The sequence below is a fragment of the Rhinolophus sinicus genome, chromosome 14 (assembly GCF_057876585.1).
Source record: "Rhinolophus sinicus isolate RSI-liver-muscle chromosome 14, RSI-T2T, whole genome shotgun sequence".
In the NCBI taxonomy this organism is placed as follows: Eukaryota; Metazoa; Chordata; class Mammalia; order Chiroptera; family Rhinolophidae; genus Rhinolophus; species Rhinolophus sinicus.
In genome coordinates, this window is record NC_142514.1 from 51,204,512 (window position 1) to 51,230,951 (window position 26,440).

The 26,440-nt window shown below is 31.6% G+C and overlaps 1 protein-coding gene across 9 annotated transcripts in view; it reads left to right on the top strand.

Moving 5' to 3' along the window:
• LRRC7 (leucine rich repeat containing 7) overlaps positions 1-26,440 on the top strand; it is a 526,722-nt gene that overhangs the window by 274,387 nt on the left and 225,895 nt on the right. For all 9 annotated transcript variants that reach the window (XM_088791197.1, XM_074334934.2, XM_074334932.2 and 6 more), the window contains 3 exons: positions 4,958-5,036; positions 14,104-14,193; positions 18,807-18,863. In XM_088791197.1, coding sequence (XP_088647323.1) covers positions 4,958-5,036; positions 14,104-14,193; positions 18,807-18,863 — 226 coding nt within the window. The remainder of the gene's footprint in view (positions 1-4,957; positions 5,037-14,103; positions 14,194-18,806; positions 18,864-26,440) is intronic.

The window sequence follows — 26,440 nt, forward strand, 5'->3', positions numbered from 1 at the left end:
GTTGCTCAAGCAGTAGTTCACCATAATCAGAAGTATCTGGACACTGATGGCAACCACTTTGAGCACATCTTGTAATTGCAGAAGTCAAATGTGACTTGTATTCATCTTTTTTTATCGGTATATATTATTACAATTCTAATAGTTTTCCTTTCTTAAAATGTGTATACATTTTTTGGATATATATATATCATATATATATATATATCATATATATACATATACATATGATATATATATATATATATATATATATATATATATATATATATATGATATATATATATAAATTTATTTATTCAGTTATCTATTGATGGGCAATTCAGTTGTTTCCATATCTTGGCTATTGTGAATAACACTGAAGTAAACATAGGGGTGCATATATCTTTTCAAATTAGTGTTTTGGATTTCTTTGGATCAATACCCAGGAGTGGTATTGCTGGGTCATACCCAGGCATTTCTGATCCATCTTTGATAGAGTTTAAATGTATTTACATGGATAATATTCTTACTGAGGATTTAGATGATAGACTAGATAGGGACAGGTAAATATTATAATACATTAAATAAATATATTCAGACAATTAATTAATTAATTCAGAACATGAGATTAAAAAACAGAGTATATGTTATAAAAATATCTTACACTCAGGTTTGCCTTTCAAAGATCTTTCATTTATGATCATAAGGGTCAGTGTTGCTATTGCTGTTGTTAGGCTCTATATTTGATAATGAGAAGATTGTTTGGTACATTTAGATTCCACACTTACATATTGCACTGGTAAAAAAGCATTTGCTTTTATACTCTAATACCAACTTAAAGCCTAACACAAGATTTTAACAACACTTTTGTTTGATTTTTATTTTTACATGAGTAATCTTTTTTTATAATTAAAGTTGAAAACTATATTAATTATCAACTTAAAACCCTTCTATCAAGACTCGATTGTCTGCATTAGTAATAAACAGGTTAATCCACATAAAAACGATTAACTGAATACACTGAAACCTAATCTTAGCCATGACTTCATTTTCCCATGCTAAGCAGGAAAGATTCATATTTGATTGATTTTGGAATTCTCTTCTCTCCCTTCTTCTGCACACCAGTGAGATGGTCTAACGGAGGTAGTAGGAAAGGGAAAAAGAATGAAAACCCCACAAAGTGAATTAGTTCTTGAATAATTAAAGTTGAGCAGGAACTTATTCAACCTAGTTTTTTAAAAAAGGGGAAAGACAAAGAAACAATCAGATAAAGTATTCTATTACATGTTTTCTTCTTCAAGATATTAATATTTTGTTAATTCAATTATGAATAATTCCATTGCATTAAAAGCTTTGTTTCTAAGATATTTTAAGTTTAGAATACAGAAATGTTATTTCTCATTTGACAGAATTTTTGTGGACATATTCCAAAGAGATTTGTGGTATAGTTGTTGAAGTAAACACATTGGGAACACTATTACCACAGTGTCCTAATTTGGATGATAAACATTTTATTGATGCCGTCTGCTATTTGTGAATAGGACAATTGTCCACTTTTTAGCTAAATATACCACTTTACCTATAAATCACAAAACGTTCTGTGTAATTATTTTAGAATACAGCCCTTATTTGTTGTTCAGCCCAGATTTGAATCTTGCTTAAATACAATAAATGTGAATCTCCAGGGGTTCCCAAAATAAATGAACTTGTGATGCCCTTAGAAGATAATTCCTTGTGGAGCTCTGTTAGAAAGACTCTGAGATGTTTCAACTGAAAAATGGGGGTTAGAACTTGAATTACATGGCCTGCAAATGCTTGATCCTTTTTCCTACAGTAATCACAAGTAAAGGCCGGAATAAGATATATTGTTAAAGTAAAGGATATTTATCCCCCTATTTCTGGAAAAATAAATTTGAAAATCAATACAAAGTCCATCTTAGAAAATGTGTATGTTTGTGTGCATTTGTATATATACATATATATATATATATATATATATATATATATATATATATATATATATATAGAGAGAGAGAGAGAGAGAGAGAGAGAGAGAGAGAGAGAGGGAGGGAGGGAGGGAGGGAGGGAGGGAGGGAGGGAGGGAGGGAGGGAGAGAGAGAGAGAGATACATAAAACCTTTTTATAAATTGAAAACACTGTGCTCAGAGGACTAGAAACCAATCTCAAAGACTGGTTAATAAAAATGTGGGTTATATAATAAAATCTAAAATAATTTTAGTAGTATGTAAGCATAATGGAGTAAATATGAACAAGAGTATGGTGTTAAAAAAATGAATTAAATCCCACCTACCTCATTTCCATCTATAAACACTCATTAGATATTTAAATAAGTCGCCTAATCCTGTGAATGTGTGTTTTGTCATCCATAAAATGGAAGTAATATTGCCTAATATATCTTCCTCACAAGGTTATTAAGAAAATTAAATTATTTTGCACACAGGCGTAGAGAAGTCTAAATTAACTTTTCTCTTATTAATACATGAGTTTTATCTAGTATTTATAAAGTATTTATTCAGTGCCAGACATGATACTAAGTTCTTTACATTCAAACCATCTAATACTCAGAAAAACCTTTTGAATTAGGCAAGGAATGAGTGAGTGACACTTGAATATTATAATGTCTGCCTAAGATTACATGGCTAGTTAGGCGATAATACTGGGATTCGGTCACACTTCCAACCTGTGCCTTTAACTATGCTATGTTTAGCATAGTTAAACTCTCCATGTTTAGATTGAACTACAAGTTGAGGTTATACTCGAAGTACTTTTCCTAAACTCTAGGGCCTATATATTGGTCTATATGGAAAAATTCCCGTCACCTATTTTTCCAAATTTGTTCCAACTTTCACAAACAAATTAAGATAGCTATAAAAACCTCAGCAAAAATATACAAGTATTGCTGAGCATAAACTTGTTATATATTTATATGTTGTTTGTTCCCTTGTTGACTGATACCCTCTGCTTCTCTTTATTTCTGGTAATTATAGATAACATCTATGCAGCATTTTCTGCCAATTACTTTATCTCTTTCAATCCTCACTGCAACACTCCGATGAAACCATTTATATAATCACCATTTTTCAGTAGGAAGCTAAGACACTGAGCATTTAAGTGACTTGCCTAGAGTTACTCAACCAGTGAGTGGTAAAATTGGGATTCCATCCTAATCCAATGGACGCTGCTCTGGACACTTTTAAGTTTCAGCTGTAAACAGTATAATACAAGTTTTTAAACAAATACTATGATAGCGTTTCCACCACAGCAGGGAATTCCGTTTTCAGAAGAACAAAAAGAGATACAGTATTTTCCTTAAAATCGTATTTTAATTGGCTTCTGCTCCCATGACTTGTTTTATGCATAATTTCAGGAAATATCATCCTAATGCAGACATAAGGCATCAGGCCTACCCGTGTGTAATGAGCCCAGATTGGTGACTAACTAGAGAAAACTAAAAGGAGAAAACAAGAAGGCTTATACCTTTGTTGGTTGTAGATATCCAAAGCAAATATGAATACTAAGGTAAAATATTGAGGCTAGCTCAAGGGTTAGCCTTTGACTTTTTGGCCATTTTGTTCACATCCAGTAAATGAGGACATCTCTAGGTGTTATGGCCTTTCCAATAAAGAGAATTGGCCTTTCTCATTCAATTCATACATAACGGAGCTCCTAAAATACCTTGGGCATATTAAGAGGGTGAAATGCTTGAGCAATAATTTTTGGAGAGCATAGTTTATGATGAAATTCCACATACGGAAAAACGGCATGAGAAACGTCCCCATCCTCTCTTTCATGCGCTTACTTTACACTGAATAAACAATCTGCCTTGGTCTGACCCCCCACCTGCTGCTTCACTGGGCTCTGATGTCCTGTGGACATGCTGGTTTGGGTGAACTAAATCTAGGAAGTGGAGGGTTTTCTTTCTTAAAGAAACAAAAAAGGTTCAACTAAAACCTGCCACATAAAGTTCCTCATCCTTCTGTAAGATATGAAGTGCTCACCAGGACTCATACTTTATGGATATTTTTACATCCTTAGTAATGGTTTCAAAAATTGAGAGCAGGTGGTATTGCAGGCACATAGACATGGCTTCAGATAGCTGTTTTCTAACCTTTGCAGGGCCTACTATATTTAACTCACTTGTACCAACTGATTGAAATGTCGTCCACATCTTTTACCCCTGACACTCATATTTGTGGATTAAGTTTTGTGATTTACTGATTTTCAGTAAGAAAAACTTGTGTTTTTCTGTCACACAGCCAACAGCACAGCTGTGACAGCAGATGAATAGTTCTCCAAGGGCAATGAGATAGCCTGGCTACCTCAGAGCCTCTAGAGATGACCCAGGAAGGGCTGCTCACCTCTTCACCTTTTCAGGCAGATGCAGAACTGCAGAACTGCACTTTGTGCCAACAAGGAAGAATTACATAAAATTTGTTAAAGCCCCGTATTAGTTTGAGAATATCTATTGGTTTTGTGATTTGTCCTTAGGTATTTTTCACATGTATGTGTTCAATCTTTCCAATTTTATAACATGAAGGAAGCAAAGATTTTTCTCTTCTGCTTTCCATCATCTGATGATTTCCCCTTCCTCCAGTAGCAGAATATAGTAACTGTCAACCTAAACTATTTTTATATCTTTGGATACATAAAGAGCCAAGATCTATCTTATGCCAAATATACAATTGTCCTCAATTGTATATCCAATTTCCAATTATTACTATCATTAAATATTATTTGACATTAAACTTTTATTTTTGATATGTATGTATATATGATATGACACTAATATATAATATGAAGTTATTATTCTTACTTAAATGATTATCCCATTAGTGTTTATACTGTATATTTAATTAATTATTCTTAATATTAGAACTATAATGGAGAGAATTTATACTGGGACATTTTCATGTTTTTTTGTTTGTTTGTTTTTTCGTTTTTTTTTTTTACATTTTAGGTGTACAAGAATTTCCAGAAAACATAAAGTGCTGTAAGTGTTTAACAATTATTGAAGCCAGTGTCAATCCCATTTCTAAGTGAGTATGAGTGATTTCATTTTATTTATTTTATGTTTCCACTGAATAACAATGTACCAAAATAAAGAAAATTTATATAATAAATTAATTTTAAATGCTGCACTTAAAATTCAATTCAGTAGAATGATGTGAAAGGAATAATCAAATCAGAACAGTTCAACAAAAGATGATTAAAAGCATTGCTGTGTAACAATGAAGGCCTAATTGGTGCATCATGGTATTACTCTGAAGCAAACTATGTCATCATTTTTTTGTGTCTCTCAGGCAACATTCCATGGAAGAGCAGTGAAACTACAGAAACAGTTATTAGTTATGGTCATGATAGAAAATTAGCATCAAGGATGTGATGAAAGTTCAAGAGCGTGCAAGAGTTTAAGGGATTAATAGGTGCATGAAAATAGCTTATCATATAGTTCAAGCTGGTAATAGAATTAAGTACGACCAGAAGGAGGTAGCATTTGTGTGCCAAAGATTACAGGAAGAACAAAAAGATAATTCTATCAGGATAGGAGAATGAAAAAAATGGATGGTAAAGATGCTAGTAATTAGACATAGGGTATTTTTGATGTGTTATTAGAAAAATGCCATGGGAAAATGAGACCCAGCATGTGACCATGTTTGTGAATTACAGTTACATCATAATGAGAGAGGGTGTACTATTGAACAAGTGGATCAAGAAACCACAAAATGAATGGGTTAGATGAGCCATGAACCTTCATGTTAAAGTCATTTAACAGTGGAAGTGAACATGAACTCTAGAAAGGCTATTGACAGTTATAGTAATATTTAGAAGAGATTGAAAGAAATCAGTGATATTGGGATGCAGATAAGGAGTTCCAGAGTAAGACTGGCATTATAATTATACAAACACTTCAAGCAGGGTTGGAGAAAACTCCCGCAGTCCTTCATCCACATGAAGCTGGAGAGACTGAGAGAACCTGAAGCCCACTGGAAACTTATTTAATGAATATAGTGTTTTTAGAAGAAGACCAAAGGAAGTTTATCAAAGGAACTTTGAAGGGAAATTTTTCACCAACAGAGTTGAGGAGAAGGAGTAGTGAAAATGGTGTCTCTATGGATCATGAGAAGAGGCTATAGATGAGAATAGGAATGGAAGAGAATGTGAAAGGAGATCGAAATTTAGATGGCGATCTTTACAGTGAATGGTTTGTGGAATAATTGAAGGCCTTTAGTTGAAAGTGGAACATCAAGCAATAAAATGTGTTTGAAAGGTACAGCTTTTCTACCTGAAAAGTAGAGTAAGGAAGGAAAAAATATCCTGTGAGAAGTGTTTCCCAAAACGTTTAGACCTGAATGCAATTTTCTCAACAAAGAAATAGATGTTGCTAACTTCTCACATCAATACTATAGCCGTGGCCTTGACTTGAATCATAAGCCACAGGCAGATGATGAATTGTTTTGATTTCTAGCTCTTTAATTCTAATAGCTCATCTTATTTGGGAATCATGCTCAGTTCTTTGGGAGTAGGTTAGATGATAAATCACATCTTTAAGAAGCTTAAAGTTTATAGTCCTGTTGGCTATGTCTCTGAATTGTTTTCATATGTTGAACTTTTTAAAAGATGGCTGAATGATCTATTTCATAAAAAAAAAAAATGCCTAACACTAAAAACATTAAACAGTTTGGGAATTCATAAAAAATTACTCTATAGAAGAGTCAATTTACGTAGCACACTAATTTTAAAGTTAGGCTTTTTTAAAGATATAATTCATATGCAGTAAAAATTACCCTATTGGGTGTATGGCTCAGTGAATTTTGACAAATGTATACAGTTGTGGAACCACCACCATAATCAAGATACGGACTATTTACATCACCCCAAGAAGTTCCCTCAGCTCAATCATCCACCGTTCTGATTTCTATCCCCATGGTTTTGTCTTTTTAAAAATATCATATAAATGGTACCATACTTTTGTATCAAACTTTTTTTACTTAACACACTGATTCTGAGATTTATCTATGTCATTTTAAGAATCAGCATTACATTCCTTTTTATTTGTAGGTAGTATGCCATTGTATGAATTTACTACAATTTGATAGACATGTAGGTTGTTTGCATAAGCATATGTTTTCACTTCTATTGGTTATACACCTAGGAATAGCATACTAGGTAATATGGTACATGTATGTTTAAACTTATAAAAAATTTCCAAACTGTTTTCCAAAACAGCTATTCATCGTTCATTCCCATCAGCAATTTATTAGAGTTTTCTTTGTTCCTCATCTTTGTCAGAATTTGATATGATCTGTTTTTGTTTTTGTTTTCTATTTTAGCCAGTCTAGTAGATGTGCTGTCTCATGGTGATATCTCATTGTAATTTTAATTTACATTTTTAATATACAAGTAACATCTTTCCATGTACTTATTTACAATCTGGATTGTTTCTTTGGCAGAAAAATTCAAATCTTTTGTTCATTTATATTGACTTGTCTTTTTATTATTGAATTATTAGAATTCTTTATATATATATACACACACACACACACACACACACATACACATATATATATACACACACATACACATATAAAAGTCCTTTATCTGATATCTGTTTGCAAATAATTGCTCCTAGTATGTGACTTATCTTTCTATTTTCAAAATTGTGATTTTCAAAGAGAAGTTTTTAATTTTGATGAAGTTCTAATTATACATTTTTAATGGCTTATGCTTGTTGTTTCTATCTTAATGATCTTTGCTAAATTGATAGTCATAAAGATTTTCTATAGTTTTCCTCTGGAACTCTTATAGTTTAGGTTTTACACTTAGGTCTATGCTCAATTTGAAGTTGATTTTTATATATGTGCAAAGTGTGAGGGTCATATTTGTTTGTTTATTTGTTGGTTTGTTTGTTTGAATATGGATATCCAATTGTTCTACTACCATTTGTTGAAAAGATTATCCTTCATAAAATTACCTGAATATCTTTTTGTAAATCAATTGATCATATGTATGTGGTTCAATTTCTGATTTCTCTGTTTTGTACTGATCTATAGTCTATATTTTTACATCAAGTCCATGCTGTCTTAATTACTGTACCTTTATAGTAATTCATACAATTAGGGATTGTGAGTCCTTCAATTTTCTTCCTCTATATCAAAATACTTGAGCTATTCTATGCCCTTTGCTTTTTCAGATAAATTTTATAATCAGCTTGCCAATGTCTACAAAAATATAAGATCTTTCTAGAATTTTAATAGGGATTACATTGAATCTGTAGATCAATTTGGGCGAATTGACATCTCAAAAATCTTGAGTATTCCTATCGCTGAGCATAATTTGTAATATATATCTATACTATAAAAATGTATTTTTATCAATGTTTTGTAGATTTCAGCATATAAATCTTGTACATGTTTTGTTCATTTTATTCCAAGTATTTCATGTTTTTTGTACAATTGCAAATGATTTTTCTATTATTCAGTTGTTTATTGCTGGTATATAGAAATACAATTGATTTTATTTTTATATAGCCCTTATGTCCTAAAGCCTCACTATTAGTTCTTACTAGTTCTAGTAAATTCATTTATTAGTTCTAGTAAATATTTCATAGATTTGGGGTGATTTCTTAGGTAGACAATCATGTCACCTGTGAATAAAGACAGTTTCATTTTTATCCTTTTCAATCGGTATGACTTTTATTTACTTATTTTTTTCCTATTATCCTGGCTAGGACCTTCTGTACAATGTTGAATAAAAGAGATGAAAAGGGAAATCATTGCCTTGTTTCCAGACTTAGAGATAAAGTATTCCGACTTTCACCGTTGTGTGGAATTGTTACTTGTTGTTTTTCATACATGCCCTTTATCAGGTTGAGGAAATTTTTAATAATCGGTACCTCACTTCCTTTTAAGCCCTCCTCAGCAGCGTCCTCAAAGTTTAGATTTCTACTTTCATTCATTTCAAGGGAATCGAGGCTCTGTTTGCTCCAGTCATCCCATTTTACACCTCTTGATGTGGCGTGATTAATAATAGCTCCCTTTTAACTCTCAAAAATGTCCTAGTTTGGATGATAGATTATGGAGTCACTATGGTTATATAGCAAAATTGAAAGATAATTGCAAAGTAAAGGGAGAAATCATGAAACATGTTTGCAGTGATGTTAAAACAGTTAATTGAAAATTAGATTAGAAATGCATGAAATGGTAATGATGGCAATGTTAAGGAGGTGGAATTATGAGAAGTATTTTTCTTTTCTCCCTATTTTTCAAATGTTCGATAATATTGTTGTATTAATTTTAGAATTTTAAGTTACATAAATTAAATATTTAGATGTAAAATACATTTCCAGTAAGGGTAGAATATTTTACATTAGCTTCTTAATCACAGCTTATAAAACCTGTAATTTAATTTGGCCTAACTCTTCTGTTAGAGGTCAAATGCCTGTAATAAGTTTTTATTTAACTACTAAAGTAAATGGAATTAGAAAAGAAAAATGTTGAAACAAGTATGTCTGCAACCAATCTTAATTTGCCTATTCCAATAATAAAACAGCACTAATAAAAATATTTAATTAGTATTCTAGTTAACATTGAAAGATCAGAATAAAAACAATACTACTATACCAAGTAAAAGTAATATAATTGCTCCCATTTACTGAGTTCTTACTATGGGGCAGGTCATCATTTAATCATTGGAGCAACTATGGATGTAGATATTAGTAATACCATTTTTTTATTTGTACAAACTCTTTTTTTATTAGTTTCAGGTGTACAGAATAATGTAATAGTTAGACATTTATCATTTATATCCCTCACACAGTGATAACCCCCCTCCCCCCATCTACTAGCCCTCTGACATCGCATACAGCTATTACTTTTCCACTGTCTCTGTTCCTAATGCTGTACTCTGCTTCTTTTAAATATATATATAAAATCGTAGTTGACATTCATTATTGTTCAGCTTCAGCTTCAGGTGTACAGTGCAGTGATCAGGCATCTACATCATCCCTGAGGTGGTCTCCCTAATGGGACAAGTGTCCATCGGATACCCTACAAAATCTTTACAACATTATTGATTATATTCCCCAAATGACTTTCATATCTCTATGGCAGTCTTGTGGTTACTGACTGTGCTTTCTAATCTCCTCACCTTTCCCCTTATCCTCACCCTACGTCCCATGTAATATCATTTTAAAAGTAAGTAAACTAAGTCTCACAAAGATTTGCAAAGGTCGTAGATATAATAATTGAAAGACTGTAATTCAAACCCAGGTCTTCTGACATCAGTGCCTATGTGCTCAACCACTAAACCATGTGGGTGTCTGGTTTTATTATCCTTTCTTTGACGTAGTTTGAATATCCCACTTCTAATTTGAGTAATTAATAAAATGAAAGTGTTTTCTTAGCAGAGAGCTATTTAGCAATATATATAACATATTATAATTTTTTAAATTAATCAGTCAAATGTGAAAAACCACCAGTGATTTTAGGATAGTAATATTATTTCATTGTTGAGAGCTCCCAAGCTTAGTGTAAAATGTTGGATTTCATTGAGTAGCTTGGAGGATGATAAAGAAATCCATGATAGTCACTTCATCAAGCGTATCTGTCTTGCTGGGAATATCTTCTTCCTTGCCTCTCCTTGAATATTCCTCTGGAAATGGTGATATTGACAAATGGGGCCATTGTCTCTAGAAGAAGCTACAAATTTGTACCATAAAATTAGAAGTAAATAAAATTGACTGTCTTCTTTAGTAGACCTACTGACTTTTTATATTTTTCAAATAGTATGTTTCAAAATACAGTACTAGATCATTGAGGAGATTACAAAATCTCTTGTCCTCAAGAACTTATAATTTATCCCAGGAAGAGAAAATGCCCAGCACTTGTACAAAGAATAATTTGTGTAAGCAGGTTGCTAAATCTATGAATAGAATACTATGGGGAAAGTGAGAAAAAAGCCATTAATTTTTAATCTAAGCACAGAGAACCATTCAATAAATCCTTAATGAAATGACTGAAATAAAAAAACACATAAATTTTTAATAGGACATACTATATAAATATAACCTTTAGCTCTATGTTTTTAAAAAAGAATGGTTCAATATAAAATGTCAACTCATCTTTGTTTATAACAAGGCAGAAAAAAATTATTTTATATTCTGGTTTTTCATATTATTTATTTTTGGCAGTCCAGTTTTGCAGTTGGAATCTGCACAATGTGGTCAATTCTTCAATCTTCAAAGAAGTGTATACATAAGAAGCCAGATTTCCTTGTAGCACAAATTTTTCCAATGAAGCAGAAATTAAGAAATATATTTTTGATCAAAGAAGCAGTACAATGTAATACCATTCAGTGCATACATATGCAGAATAGTAGACTAAGGGAAACTGAATAATTCAAATTGTACCTATCTAGAAAATTAGTATTTTAAAGCTTTTTTACTTATTAGTAGTTACGTTAAAGTAAATTATTAGATAAAAGGTTCAACATTCTTCTCATTTTACATGTATTAATACCTTTTTTTAAAAAAAAAGTCATGAATGATTCCTTTTTTCAAATCAGTATAGTAAGTAGAGGACATTAAAGGAAGATAGTAGGTAAATTGGGTTGAAACCTATTGAACATTTCTATCATTATCATAAAAACTATCATACTACAAGGATATGAGCTCTAATGCATTAAAGGAAAATATAGAAAAAAACAATGATCTCCCATAGTTTTTTTTTTTTTAATCCTATAGGATAAAGTTCAAACTTTTGAGTCAAATATTTAATACCCTCTAAACCCCACCCCCTACTGACATTCTCAAATCTTAACTCCTAATACGCTGGTACATAAAGCATTTTCTCTGGAACGCATCTTCTCTTGGTCACCCATCTCAGGTGAATTCTTACCTCTACATTATAAACACCCTCACTCTTCCCTTGTTCCTTTCTCCTATTTTTCTATTTTCACAAATCCTACATTCTTTAAGAGCAAATTTATGGAACCATCCTCTATGAAAATGTATACAAACAATTCAACTCCAAAATACAAACTGGAACAAGATGTTTGTAGCAAAAATAATCAATATAAGTATCATCAGAGTGTATAAAAATTCCTACAAATTAGTATAAAAATATCAATTGTGTTTAGTCTGTATTCCCCAGAAGCAGATGTTTAGAAACAATTCAAGCATTATATTTAGGAGGTGGTCTGAGGAAATACTTGTTGAGTTATTTACTAGTATGGACCACTGGACCTTACTCTATCTGAGGAACTCTGGGAAACAGTGTAAAATACCTGTGAGGCAGCTGAGCTATTTATACTCCTGCTAGTTTATAGTTGAGGGCTGTTCCTATGGGACAGGGACATAACTTAAATAATTCCTTGTATAAAAGGTTATATGTTTTAAAATATTCACAGAGGCAATGTTTGCAATAGAAAACAAACAAGACACTACAAACAATTATAATGTTCTTTATAAGGAGGATAATAAATAAATTGTGATATATCCTTACAATGGAATACTATACTATAGTGATCAGTAATCTAAATCAAAATGGATGGATTTCACAATTAATGCTAATTTTTAAAAGTCTCAAATATGTTCCTAGTATAATTTGATTTATATAATGTTCAAAAACATGCAAATCCACCCAAATTTTTTTTAAGGATTGAAATAATTGTAGTAAAACTTTTAAAAAATCAGAACAGTCAACATCATTCAGGAATTTGTGGAGCAAATAGGAAGATGTAATCAGGGAGAGGCGCCCAGAGGGTTGTAGAGGTACCAGTTCTATTTATTATAATATATTTTGGCTACACATATAATCTTTTATATATAAAACGTTTCATGACAAAAGATTGGGCATACAAAGAGAAGCCATTGAATGAAATCAGATATAATGTCCCACGAGTAGGAGGAGAAGCAGGAAAAGTGGTATACTGGAAGCCAAACAGGAGAGAACAATCAAGGATGGCGACTGTCGCTAGGCAGTGTGGGATGCAGTTAAATGGGGGCTAAGAGATCATTGGAAGCTTTGGAGACTGCAGTTTCAGTTACAGAGTTGGGGTAGATGCTGGAAAACAATGACTTGAGGAGTAGTAAAAAGCAGTGAATATAGGTAACTCTTTAAATAATTTTGTCAGTAAGGGCAAGTAGGGAGACAGGTCATATCTTGAGGGGAAGACAAATTTGAACACTATTTAGCAGTATTTTGTAAAAGAACATAATCTTTTCTAGACAACAGATAAAGACATTAAGGTGTTTAAAAATAAATGTAATGACAGGAAAAAATCCAATACCCTTCTAGGGAAAAATGTCTCAGAAAATCTTTGAGTTAAATCTTTTTGGTGAAAAAGATATAATATTTCAAATAATTGTTTCATTTAACTGGTAAAATTTCCCCCAAAAGATATTTTCTCAACTCTTTTAATGCCTCCTAAAGCCTTTAGGATTCTGTTTAATTATTGTTTCAATGTCATTCATTTTTAGTGAACATGAATTGGACAAATTTGAATTAGAACATACATACCATGTTGAGCCTGCATTGAAGAAATTATTAGTTGCCAGGACAAAAATACTCCTTCCTTTTCATATTAGGCAACTTTAGTCATCATTGTAACAAATTGTAGACAAATTTGAATGATTAAATGACAGAGTAAGTAGATACCCTTGCCTGACTATATATGTGAGTATCCTATCAGGAAAGAACATTAAATTTAAAATTATAAAACATGGCATGCAATTTGAAATTTCCATAAAGACATATCTCTCTGGTGTGCATAATGTTAGGGCAACAGCGAGATGATATCACTGACTTTGGCAGTGACATAAATCTCAGCATAGTAGAGCAGCATGGAGGTGGGTAAATGCCATTTATTTTAATAGCAGGCAAAATTTTAAAGCTGTAACAACATGCTCAATAAATTCTTCCTATACTGTAATACCAAAGGAGAGTTGAAAAATATATTACACTTCTATTTTTCTCCTCAGGGATATATATATATATATATATATATATATATATATATATATATATATATATATATATATATATATATTTGTTCTGTTTCTATGGCAACATTGATGCAGTGACTAAACCTTGAACTTCTTTCTAGGCTTCCTGATGGCTTCACACAGCTTATAAACCTGACCCAGCTCTACCTGAATGACGCCTTTCTTGAATTCCTTCCAGCAAATTTTGGAAGGTAAGAATAAGAAAATTAAATGATGCATTTTTAAAAACTTTATTAAATTTATTGGGGTGACATTGGTTGATAAGATTATGTAAGTTTCAAGTGTACAATTCTATAATGCATCATCTGTATATCACATTGTGTGTTCGATACCCAAAATCAAGTCTCCTTCCGTCACCATATATTTGACCCCGTTTACCCTCTTCTACTGGCCTTTTCCTCACTTCCCCTCTGATAATCACTGTACTGTTGTCTGTTACTAATAGTATTTTGTTTGTTTGTTACTTTCTGTTTTATATCCCACATATGAGTGAAATAATATGGTTCTTGTCTTTTTCTGTTTGATTTATTTTGCTTAGCATGATATTCTCAAGATCCATCAAGGTTGTCGCAAATAGCAGTATTTCATCTTTTCTTATGGCTGAGTAATATTACATTGTGCCACATATATATGTGCCACATCTTCTTTATCCAATGACCTATTAAAGGACACTTTGGTTATTTCCATGTCTTGGCCATGAATAATGCTGCAGTGAACAAAGGGGTACATATATCTTTATGAACAATGTTTTCAAATTTTTTGGGTAGATACGCAGGAGAGGAATTACTGTGTCATATGGTAGCTCTAGTCCTAATTTTTTGAGGAACCTCCATATTGTTTTCCATAGTGGCTGCACCAATTTACATTCCCACCAGCAGTATATGAGGGTTCCTTTTTCTCCACAACCTCTCCAACATTTGTTATTTCTTATTTTGTTAATAATAGCCTTTATAACAGGTGTGAGGTGGTATCTCATTGTGGTTTTGATTTGCATTTCCCTAATAGCTAGTGAAGTTGAGCATTTTTCATATATCTGTTGGCCTTTTGTCTTCTTGGGACAAGTGTCTGTTCAGATCCTCTGTCCATTTTTTAATTGGATTATTTGTGTTTTTGTTGTTGGGTTGTATGAATTCTTTATATATTTTGGATATTAACCCTTTATTGAGGCATTATTTGTAGATATCTTCTCCCCTTTAGTTGGTTGCCTTTTTGTTTTGTTGGTGGTTTCTTTTCTGTGCAGAAGCTTTTTAGTTTGACATAGTCCCATTTATTTATTTTTGCTTTTACTTCCCTTGACTTTGAGGTCAAATTCGTAAAATCCTCTCTAAGACCAAGGTCCATAAGTTTGTACCTATGTTTTTTCTATGTATTTTATTGTTTCACGTCTTATCTTTAGGTCTTTGATCCATTTTGAGTTAATTTTGTTGTATGGTGATGGATAGCAATCTAGTTTCATTCTTTTGTATATGGCTTTCCAATTTTCCCAGCACCATTTATTGAAGAGGTTTTCTTTTCTCCACTGTATGTTTTTGGCTCCTTTGTTAAAAATTGTTTGCCCATATATATGTGGGTCTGTTTCTGGGTTTTCCATTCTGTTCCATTGATCTGAGTGTCTGATCTGTATTCTGCCAATACCATACTGTTTTGATTATCATTGTCTTGTAGTATAAATTAAAGTCAGGGAGTGTGATACCTCCGGCCTTGTTCTTTTTCTTTTTTTCTAAGAATTTTTTTGGCTATGCTGGATCTTTTGTGTTCCATGTAAATCTCATGATATTTTGTTCTACTTCTTGAAAAAAATGCCATTGGGATTTTGATGGGAATTCCATTAAATCTGTGTATTACTTTGGGTATCATGGTCATTTTAACAATGTTGATTGTTTCAATCCATGAACACGGAATATCTTTCCATTTCTTTGTGTCTGCTTCAATTTCATTTAATAATGTTTTATAGTTTTCAGTGTATAGGTCCTTTACATCCTTTGTTAGTTTTATTCCTAGGTATTTTATTCTTTTTTTTAAATTGCTGATGGAATTGTTCTTTTCATTTCTTTTTCTGAAATTTCATTGTTACTGGTAGCTTATAGGAACACAATAGATTTTTGTTCATTGGTTTTTTTTGTTGTTGTTGTTGTTTTTGGTTTGCTATTTTTAAATTAGAATTTTATTGTAGGGATACAACTTATGAATAGCCTAACGGAAGCAACAAATAGGGCAAGATAAGGAGGAAAGGCACTGAGCTTTTATGCCCTCTCTGGGTGCACTACCCTCGTAGGACATTGATATGTTCACCGACCCTGAAACCCTCAACCTCTTCATTCAAGAGTTTTTATTGAGGCTTCATTCTGTAGGCATGACTGATTCAATCATTGCCTATTGTTGATTTAACTCAATCCCTAGTCCTTCTCCCCTCCCAGAAGTCTGGGGGTAAGGCTGAAAAGTCTAACCCTCCAATCATCTGATTTGTACATTGATTTTGTATCCTGCAACTTTACTGTATTTGTTTATTGTTTCTAATAGTTTTTGGTGGAATCTTTAGGGTTTTAGGTGATGCAATTTTATTTCACTTACTATTGTGATAAACCTCTTCGCAATTCAGTAAATGAGACAATGTTAACTTATGAAACACTTTGCAAAAGATAAAGTAAAACTAGATCATTGATAATCAAATAAATTTTATGAGTTAGATATAAAATAAAATAAAATGCAAAATTATCTGGAAAATATATCCATGAATATCTGTGGCTCTTGGTTTAGGAAATATCTTTATAGCATAGAAAAAAATGAAAATATAAATGGATAAATAGATTGACTACATTAATACTTTTAAAATAAAATAACATCAGAAAATGTTTAAAAATTGAAGAAAAACAATAAACTGAGAAAATATTTCCACCATATATGGAAAGCAAATTATATCCTTAACCTATAAAGAATTCTTACAAATGAGTAAGACAAAGATCTCATAGGAAAACAAATGGGTAAATGTATGTACAAGCAATTAATAATAAAACATGCAAATTACCAGTGAACACATGAAACATGTTTATCCTCACAAATAATAATAATAATGCAAATTAAAATAGCTATAAAGTGCCATCATATTCTAGCTTATTACAAAAGCTTTCCAGAGTATGAGGAAAGAGATAATGTTACATACTTCTGATAGAATTATGAATGTGATATATATATATTAATGGAGATATATATATATATATCTCCATTAATCTGTTGATGGAGGCTTAGGTTGTTTTCATGTCTTGACTATTACAAATATAAAGGATATATCTTAAAAGTTAAGCCAATTTAAGCTTACTGTCAACAGCATTTTTCTAAGCCAAACCCACTTGGAATTAGAATTTAACTTTCCATAAATTGTTTGCCAAAACATGTTCCATTTTATTATCGTGATCTGAAAAAGGTTTTTAACCTCCAGCTGGGTAGTTTGATAAAAAGATGCTTAAGATCCCTTTCAAAACCTGAGATTTGGTGCCCTTAAAGGCCAGAATATCATTACATTAGTACAAGTGTTGAGAAGATTTGCAACACATAAATGTTTAAGAAATCTCTTTTACCCACTCTCTGAAGAACTGAATCACTTCATTTCCTATAGAGATGAAGAGTTATAAGATTTAAATTAAGTTAGAAACTTGATAAGAGTCAAAACAAAAAACAAAAAAAAGAAAGAGGAAGAGACCTAGATGAGTACCTAAAAGCACAGTAAATATGGGTGATTTAAGGTGAAATAGTTAAACAGTGAAATATTCTTCAAACACTAGTAATTCAGAGAATCCAATTAATATATTTCAAAGTAGCCTCAACTGAGTACATTTTAAAATTCAGTTGTAAACATGAGTAAAATTCAGTTATAAACATGAGTGTCCCCAACTGCAGACTTTAACAAGTAGCTGGGTGTGACATGCATTCCTAATCACAAATGCTACATAGCAACAGAAACATGAACACCTTTCATCCTCTCCACAGATTGCCGCAGCCTCACAAGATAGATAATGCTATAGAGTTTTAATGCACATCCACTTCAGAAATGTTAAGATGTTCATTTTAGAGTCAATGAAATATGGTGTATTATAGAACTTTTCCCATTGTGCAATTAATGATGATGGTAATATTATAGCTGCACATATTAAAACTTGTGATGTTCCAGGTACTATGCTTTACATGTGTGACATCACTTACTATTCAAAACCCTATTCATCTGACACTGTTATCACATACTCATTATAGGTGGTGAAACTTAGGAGGTGTTAATTAATTTGCCCAGTGTCGCAGAGATAGACTATGAGCAACTGAATATCATCCAGATCTTTCTGACCATAAAGCTCAAGCTCTTAACCACTATGTTTCATTATTTACTTTACAAGTTCATTTATAGTATTTTTAGGGAAAGTGAACGCAGCACCAGGAATTTAGTAGATATTCAGTAATCTGTTGACTGCATCCAATTAAACAACAGTGAATGTATTTTTATAAAACATGAAATTTAAAAGATTTGGGCTCCATGTTGTGTTTGAATGATCTTTATTTTTAGGAAATTTTGATGAATTTACAAATGACTTGTCAAGTTTGATTTTGACAAATTTGATTTTGACAAATGATGTTTGTTATTTTCTAATGTTGATGTAACACTTCTCTTAATCAACTTGTATTATTCTTTAAAATCTATAACCATGGCATGTGATGTTGGACATAGTTGTTGGAAGAATGTAGTGATTATGGACTTTACCACAGGAATATTGTTGTGTAGAAAAATATTAAGAAGCAATTTTTAAATTCATTTCTGCAGACTTGTCAAATTGCGGATCTTGGAGTTAAGAGAAAATCATTTGAAAACTCTACCAAAGTAAGTGACTGCATATTTTCTAAGTTTTCAATTGTGTTTTTTTCGCTATGAAAATACTGACTATTTTTATTTTGGCTATGCTTTGCCATTTTGATTGTTAATTTTTCTATAATTTTTCCTAGAGACTGAAAACTAGTCTATACTATAAGAGATTCATATTAAATAAAAATGTATCCAGCCTTATAAAATCATATAATTACATGTAAATGTGGGAAGAACCCATTTAAGTTTCTTCTCATAGCTGAACACACACACCAGTATATTACTTCATTGAACTTATTAAATTGATAGTTTTAAGCTCAAAAACAATCAACAGTTTCAAAAGGTTCAACCCAATAAGATGCTTAAATTTTCAAGTTTATTTATGGATTGTGATAGTTTTTAAGTTTTTAAATCAAGACTATACCAAAATATTTTATTTCAAAAATGATTAAACTTTTTCTAGAGATCCTAAAGCGGTTTGAAGAAAATTTATGTTTATAAATTATTTCAAACTGTTCTTTTTTTACTAGTCTATTTAAAATTTGGTTTATGTAATAACACAGGATTTTTATGTAAAACCTAATACTGAAACTTTATGTAATGTTTAGTTTCATAAAATGCTTTTTGTACTATGCCTTGACTTATTTATGTCTAATAATAGAATTTGGTGCTACACAGGGGAAAAAATGTTTTGAAAGTCAAAAATTATTCAAAATGGGAAGTTTTTTTTACTCAAATAAATCAATATGAATGGTATATGTTACAATTAAATTATTGAAAGTACCATGTTGTTATTATTACCCTCGTGTAGTATTGCAAAAAAATATTTAGTACAGTGATTAATTTTTCAAACATATTAGCAAGACTCAGACATCTTTCTTCTGCTGAACCAAAACTTAACTTTATTTCTTACTTTTTAAATCCTTTCCTTAAGCAAACTGGACTGAATGGCATTGATTTTTTTTTTTTTTTTAGCCAATAAAACAATAAAATACCTTCAAGCATATTTTATGTATGATATCATGTATGAAAATTCTATCAGGATAATATTAAACTTTCAATAATGACATGGATCTCATTTAAATATATATAGAGAGAGATAAAACATCTATTCTTCCTCTGTAAGTGGAAGGAGAAAATGTCTCCATATCTAGACACCCTGCACTTTTGAGTAGCCTTTCTCTAAGCCATAGCGTTATGCATAGGTTTAATGGATGGCACCTCTCCCAGGTTGGGGGCATAAACAGAGATGGGGGTATGATTGAATGTATTTCTGTTTTGGCACTAATCTCCTGCAAATGTAGCTAGTGCCAACATTTCCATGCCCAATGCTTTAAATGTTACATTTAAAATACAGTGGAAACATGGCTAAGTAAAAACTAAACCATGGTGAAAGGGCAGTTGTTGCCTTCATCTAAATATATATGTTTAGATCAAGGAGAAGACATTGAATATGTGGAGGAGAATCCTTTCCCCTCTGCTCTCAAATAATAGTTTTGATGTGAAATGTGAAATAAATACAAAATAACTTGTCAGGTTTTTAAATATATATATTTAAGACAGAAAGTTTAAGTGTAAATTAGGGCCTGACTATATTGATAATATATAGACTTCATATGAGATAGCTGTGTGAAAGATTCATAGTAATGAGTAATAATGCTCGTAATTGGTGTGTGGGTATTCTGTAGGATTTGAAACTGTGGCACAGTATCAAAACAAAATGGAAGTAAGTGGGATAATATGCATTCAACTGCATTTGGCGTAAAATACATTGTAAAGATGTGTAGAAATGACAGCGGGTCTCGTTGATGGGCTGTTATGCATGTATAACTTGTATCGCTGTTACAATGTTTACCGTTAAAGACATTTTCAAAGTTATTTTCACTCTAGTATGTTCACTTTTTAACTTAGAGACAAAAATCTAAAGAAACAAAACATGCATAAAATACAGAGAACTGTATCTTAGTTCTGGTGTCTATAAAATGAGAGTTGCAGAAAGTTCTGTTGTAAATAAAAATAAACTGTATTTTCTCTATGTATTACACATAGTACCTCTGATCACCAAGCTAGGCCTGTAACTGAGAGATATGCCAGAGCTTTCTACTCTCCTTTATTTTGTACTTCTGGTGAAAATAAAGAAACGTACTTTTAGGAGAAACAAGTTAGTTTTATACTAATTACTCCAAGAAGAGATAGTTCATTATTTCCTCAGGGATACAAATAAGATGCCAAGTCTTTAGGGATCTTCAGTGATTTTCTCTTCATCTTCTGTATTAAAGTCCATATGCCTGGCAATCTGTGAAAAAGGTAAAAATCTGTAAGAATTATGATATACCACACATTTAAATGTGAATCTTTTTAATAAACTAATAGAAACATTTTGATATGTGCAGATTCTAGAACAAATTATTACAGTTATTTAATAGAAGTTAGTATTATAATTTTTTACAGCTTCTTTATGATCATTCTTCTATATATATGAGTGAGAGAATTAAATTTCTCTTATACACATTTGCTTAAAAATCATTGAAACAGTTGGTCTTGATTATGACTAATAATTGACAACTTTGAGCATCTGAATAAACTAACTAATCAAAATGAAAAACCTTTAGATTTCAAGATACAATTTTTCCTCATAGCAGAATTATTCTCATGATTACATTTTTCGAGGGCAAATCAGAAATGCGTTTGTTCTCATTTGATGCTCTTGCACTAGCTATTTCTGTGTAGAATTCACTTACCACTAATCTTTGTATGGCTAGATCTTTCTTATGCATTACATCTTTCCTCAGATATTACCTCCTTAGGCTTTCCCTGATCACATCATAAGATTGAACCCTCTGCCCCCAGCCTTTATACCATTTCACTCTTACATTTGAAATCCTTCCTAACACTTATGGTTCTCTGAATTATTTTAACTCTGTTTACTTTGAGAGATGATCTCCTTGGGAGAACCTAAGGTCCATTAAGGAGAGGGTTTATTTTTTTCTTTTCTGTCACTGCTAAATCTTCAGAGCCTAAAACAATGCCTGGCACATAGTAAGCACTCAATAAATAAACAAGAATGCTGATGTATTGATTCAAATGAGAAATATCCATCATGCATCCTGGACATTTTGTCAGTTGATTATTTTCCCCATAGAAAATTATATGGGATACCAAATACTATAATCAGATGGGTCTGTGGTAATCATCAGATGGAGGAGAACAAAGATAAATGATTGGAGGTTCTCAATGGCTGATAGCTGAGCCTTAAATTTTAAACTTACACACACACACACACACACACACACCCTTGGGTTGTTATAATTACATATAATAGCTAAGGCATGACAAGGGAGGAAAGTAATTTCAAATTAAGGAAATTAATATTTATAACAACTAAAGAAAATCTTAAAGTAATATAACTTATTTCTTTGCTTTTGTCATTAAAATGTGATACATTTAATCAAGAAACAATATATCTCAAGAAAAAAGTGAAAGGATAAGAACAATTTTTTAAAGTGAAAATTAAAAACCAATTCCTTGGAAGTAACGTAACATACAATGATTAGTAATAATAGTGGGTTTTATCTTTAAATAAAATATTTTCATAATTATGAGAAGAATTTTTATAATAATTTTAAGTTAAAATATGGCCTGCCCATTAATAGTATATTATGGCTACGATTAACTTTGTTTTAACTTGAACTAAAATATGATTTTATGTTATTGTGTCTGTAATAATTTTGAAAATATGAATATGAAGGAAAAAAACGCAGATTCAGCTAATATTAATGTTTACTTTTACCCTGCCTCCTGGGTACACAAGGCATGAAATGTGATTCCTCAATCTGCTATCATAATACACTGACTGAGAGTAATATTTCAGATATGTTCCTCTAGAATTTCTGGGGCAATATCAATAGAGTCAACATTAATGAGCTGAACAAAAAAGGGAAAAATGAATGAACTTGGTGGTAAAGGAACTCTTAAGAGTTGCTTGAAGAAGGATTCAGAGTGGAGAATATAAATCTGAAATAGTGACAACTTAATTTGGATCATGAGCTCCTCTGAGAAACTGAAAAAAGCTGTTGAATCTAGAAAATAGTTAATTCCAAAACCCAGTTGTATCTACTTCCAATATATTCATGGTCTATTGTGAGTTTCCACATTTTTATTTTCACCTGAAAGTAGATTATTTTTGTCTTTTTATGTAAAATAAGCCACATCAAAATACTTACTATGCTGTTAAAGAACACCAAAAAAAAGGACCCTCTCAATTTTAAAGGACCAAATTTGTCAAGTGGATTATTTTAGTTATGTAACTGTTTGTAGTATATTTGCTCAAAAGAGAATATTTTATTGAGCAAAATTTCATTTGGTTCATTAATAGGATTATATTCTACTGTCATCTATGAAATTTTTTGAACCCTACATTAAAAAAAAAATCATTAAGGTATAGTTTTAAAGAAAAATTTTCCCAAGTATAAGCATGAATGCTACTCTGAAAACCACTACATAAACTATGTATGCTTGACACCTAGTGAATTGTGTATCCATCACACATGAGTTTGTTCTTTAGGTGTCATTGTTTTTATTTAGTGATGTCCTCCCTGAAGAAAAGGTTCAGAAACTCTACAGTATTTCCCTTTCTCAGTGTCTAAGGACCCAAACATAACACCCATATATTCATAGAAGGTGTCAAAACATTGTGCCTTATCTGGACAGAGACTCTAATTAAAAAAGATCCCCTTGAATTATAAATATAAATTAAAATCAGAGCTACATTAAAATACTTTTAGTGAGAAACATTAGATCATGAAAGTCAAGAAAAGACTGAAGAAGTATTTCAAACTGAAGAAGACTAAAGAGACGTTATAACTAGAATTGGTTCTTTTGTCAATAAAAAAAAATATTGGGACAACTGGCAAAATTTGCATGGGGTCTGAGGATTGGATGGTAGCAATGTATCAATGTTGATTTCCTAATTTGGGTGGTTGCATTTTGCTTTGGTAGGAGAATGGGTTTTTTTGTAGCAAATAGACACTGAAGTGTTTGGCAACGATGGGCCACCAGGTTTGCAATGCATCTCACGTAGTTCAGAAAAGTTATTTGTTTGGTACTTTGAACCATTTTGTAAGTTTGATTGTTTAACTTATTTGAAAAAGTGATTTTCAAACAAAAATTCTTCAAAATAAAAAAACACTATCACATGGAGAAAATTATAACCTTCACTTCTGTAATACTTGTAGATTTCAGGGCAAGGGGAGAGTTTGCATTCATGTAATAAAATGCCTATTTGTAAAAATGAGCATTTCAATGATAAACGTTCTACATATGTGAATAATATATGTACTGTGGATTTACTTTTTCCCACATGAATGGCAATAAATACTTCATGTATTTGTAATTATAACTCAGCTTTCTATTTATTTGCAAATAACGTTTTTAGATTTCATAAGTTCATTTATTCTTTTTAAATAAGATTACTCTATAGTCAGAGTTACAAAAATATAATGTACTTGTCATGTTTTCCTTTTTGAAACCTCTCTTCCTTTGTTATGTATTTTACTACCTTATTATTGGCAGCATAATGAAGAAAAAATCATAAAATAATATGTATTCTGAAATGGACAGTTGTGACTAAGTCATTTTCTATTCTCATTTCAGTGGTCCTATTAATGAATTTATCTCATTTGACATTACTGTACTAGTTACCTCAATAAAAGACATCAATAGTTCCTTAGTGCTATTGTAACAAAAAATTCCCTTGTCAGGCACAGCTTACAGAATAGCTTTTTGATGTTTCTATTAATTGCTTTTGTGACTGTAATACATAATTGGATACAATGTGTTTTCATAATCATATAACCTTATGCTTTTATCAATGTATATAAAATTTATAAAGCATAGTGTTTTGCTAAACCCATGGTACTATCCCATTCTCGGTTATCTTTATCAAAATGACAATATGACAAGCAAACTAACCAAGGATTACCATAGTAGTGGCCTCTGGTTGTAGACAATTGCACTTAGAACTAGGTATTTTCTTTACTTCTCACCTGGTGTTATACTGTAAATTCAAATGAAGCAAGTAGTACATATAATATTCTATAAATTATAATGCATTATAACAATGTAATTATTAGAGTCTCTTATAAAATATCAAGCATAAATCTTCCAAAGATTCACTAGAGGGAAGGCTATAGCTCTCTCTCTGTGAACTAACTATATTTTTTAGCCTACTCTCAATATAAAATTAGGATTGAGAATATTATGGCTAGGTAAGTTTGTATCAATTTCAGTGAGGTGCTAGGGAGAGGGCACACATGCCAAATAAAACCATTAGATCAAATCACTCGTCCAGAGTACTTCAATCAATAGCCATTCGGATCGCTGATGATTAAATTTACCAAAAGATAAAAGCTGTCTGATACAATCGTGAAGTTGAAAGTTCTGTGGCTTCAGCAGTTTCATTAGGTCTCAAGGCTTAGTCTCTCGTGGACAATTATAACTTGTGCTTCGTTCTGTTTACCTGGGAAGATAATGTACTTGAATGGGTATATGCTTTGCAGCCAGACCAACCTGGTTTGTATTCAGGCCCTTTCTGCTTGTTACTGATTATTTAACTACTTTAAACTTCATTATTTTTAAAGAATACTGGGTAGTCATTACCTTCTTTGAACTGTAAACTGTATTTTGGGTCATAGGTGATGAAAATGAGTCTCGTGATCATGTAGGACCAGGAAAGTGCGTAAACTCTGGCACTTGGAAAACTTCAGTGTGTGCAAGAAAAAACTGGAATTAGTCATACATTTTTTTTCCATTTTTATCTCATAAAAATCTCTTTATTAGAAAGGGTGTAGTGTTTTTTCAATATTTTCTTCATAACAAAGGCTTAAAAATCATGTGATCGTACTTTGCTTTTCTTAATTTCAAGCAGTCCTGTAATGAGAACTCATATAATTGATTGTTTCTCATCCTCAGTAATGTATGTGAGAACTTCAACTAAAATTAGACCAGTGCAAAAGTAAATGCAGTTTTTGCAATTATGGTTAACCTTTTAAACCGCAATCACTTTTGCACCAAACTAATATCTACCATTATTAAACACTGGCGTTTTCTCTTTTTAAAATTGGTAGTTTCTTTGGGAAAATTGGACAAAGATACTAAAAGACATGATAAAAAAATAAATAGACCAACACTCTCAGCAAGCACCAAGAGGAACGTATCCACCATTTGTGAGTTCATATACTTTTATAAATCCATTCATTGCAGCTTTGCAAATTCAAATAATTGAATGTGGACAGTTCCTCTCCCCTTTATGGATAAATGTGGTATCTTTTAAAGAGATATTCTGAACATCACACTAGTATTGACCTTGGTCTCAGAGTTTGGGGCCAGAAAAATACACAAAGACACAAAGGACCTAATTAATAGATCTACTCCTGTGGTCTCAGATATCACCTCTCTGGTGATGAATTGCAAACATTTACCCGAATTCCAATTTTATATTCCAATAGCCAGATCTCAAATGGAATATTCACCACCTATCAAAACTGAAATCGTTTTCATCTTTCTCCTGCACCCACCACTCCATTGCAAAACCAAAC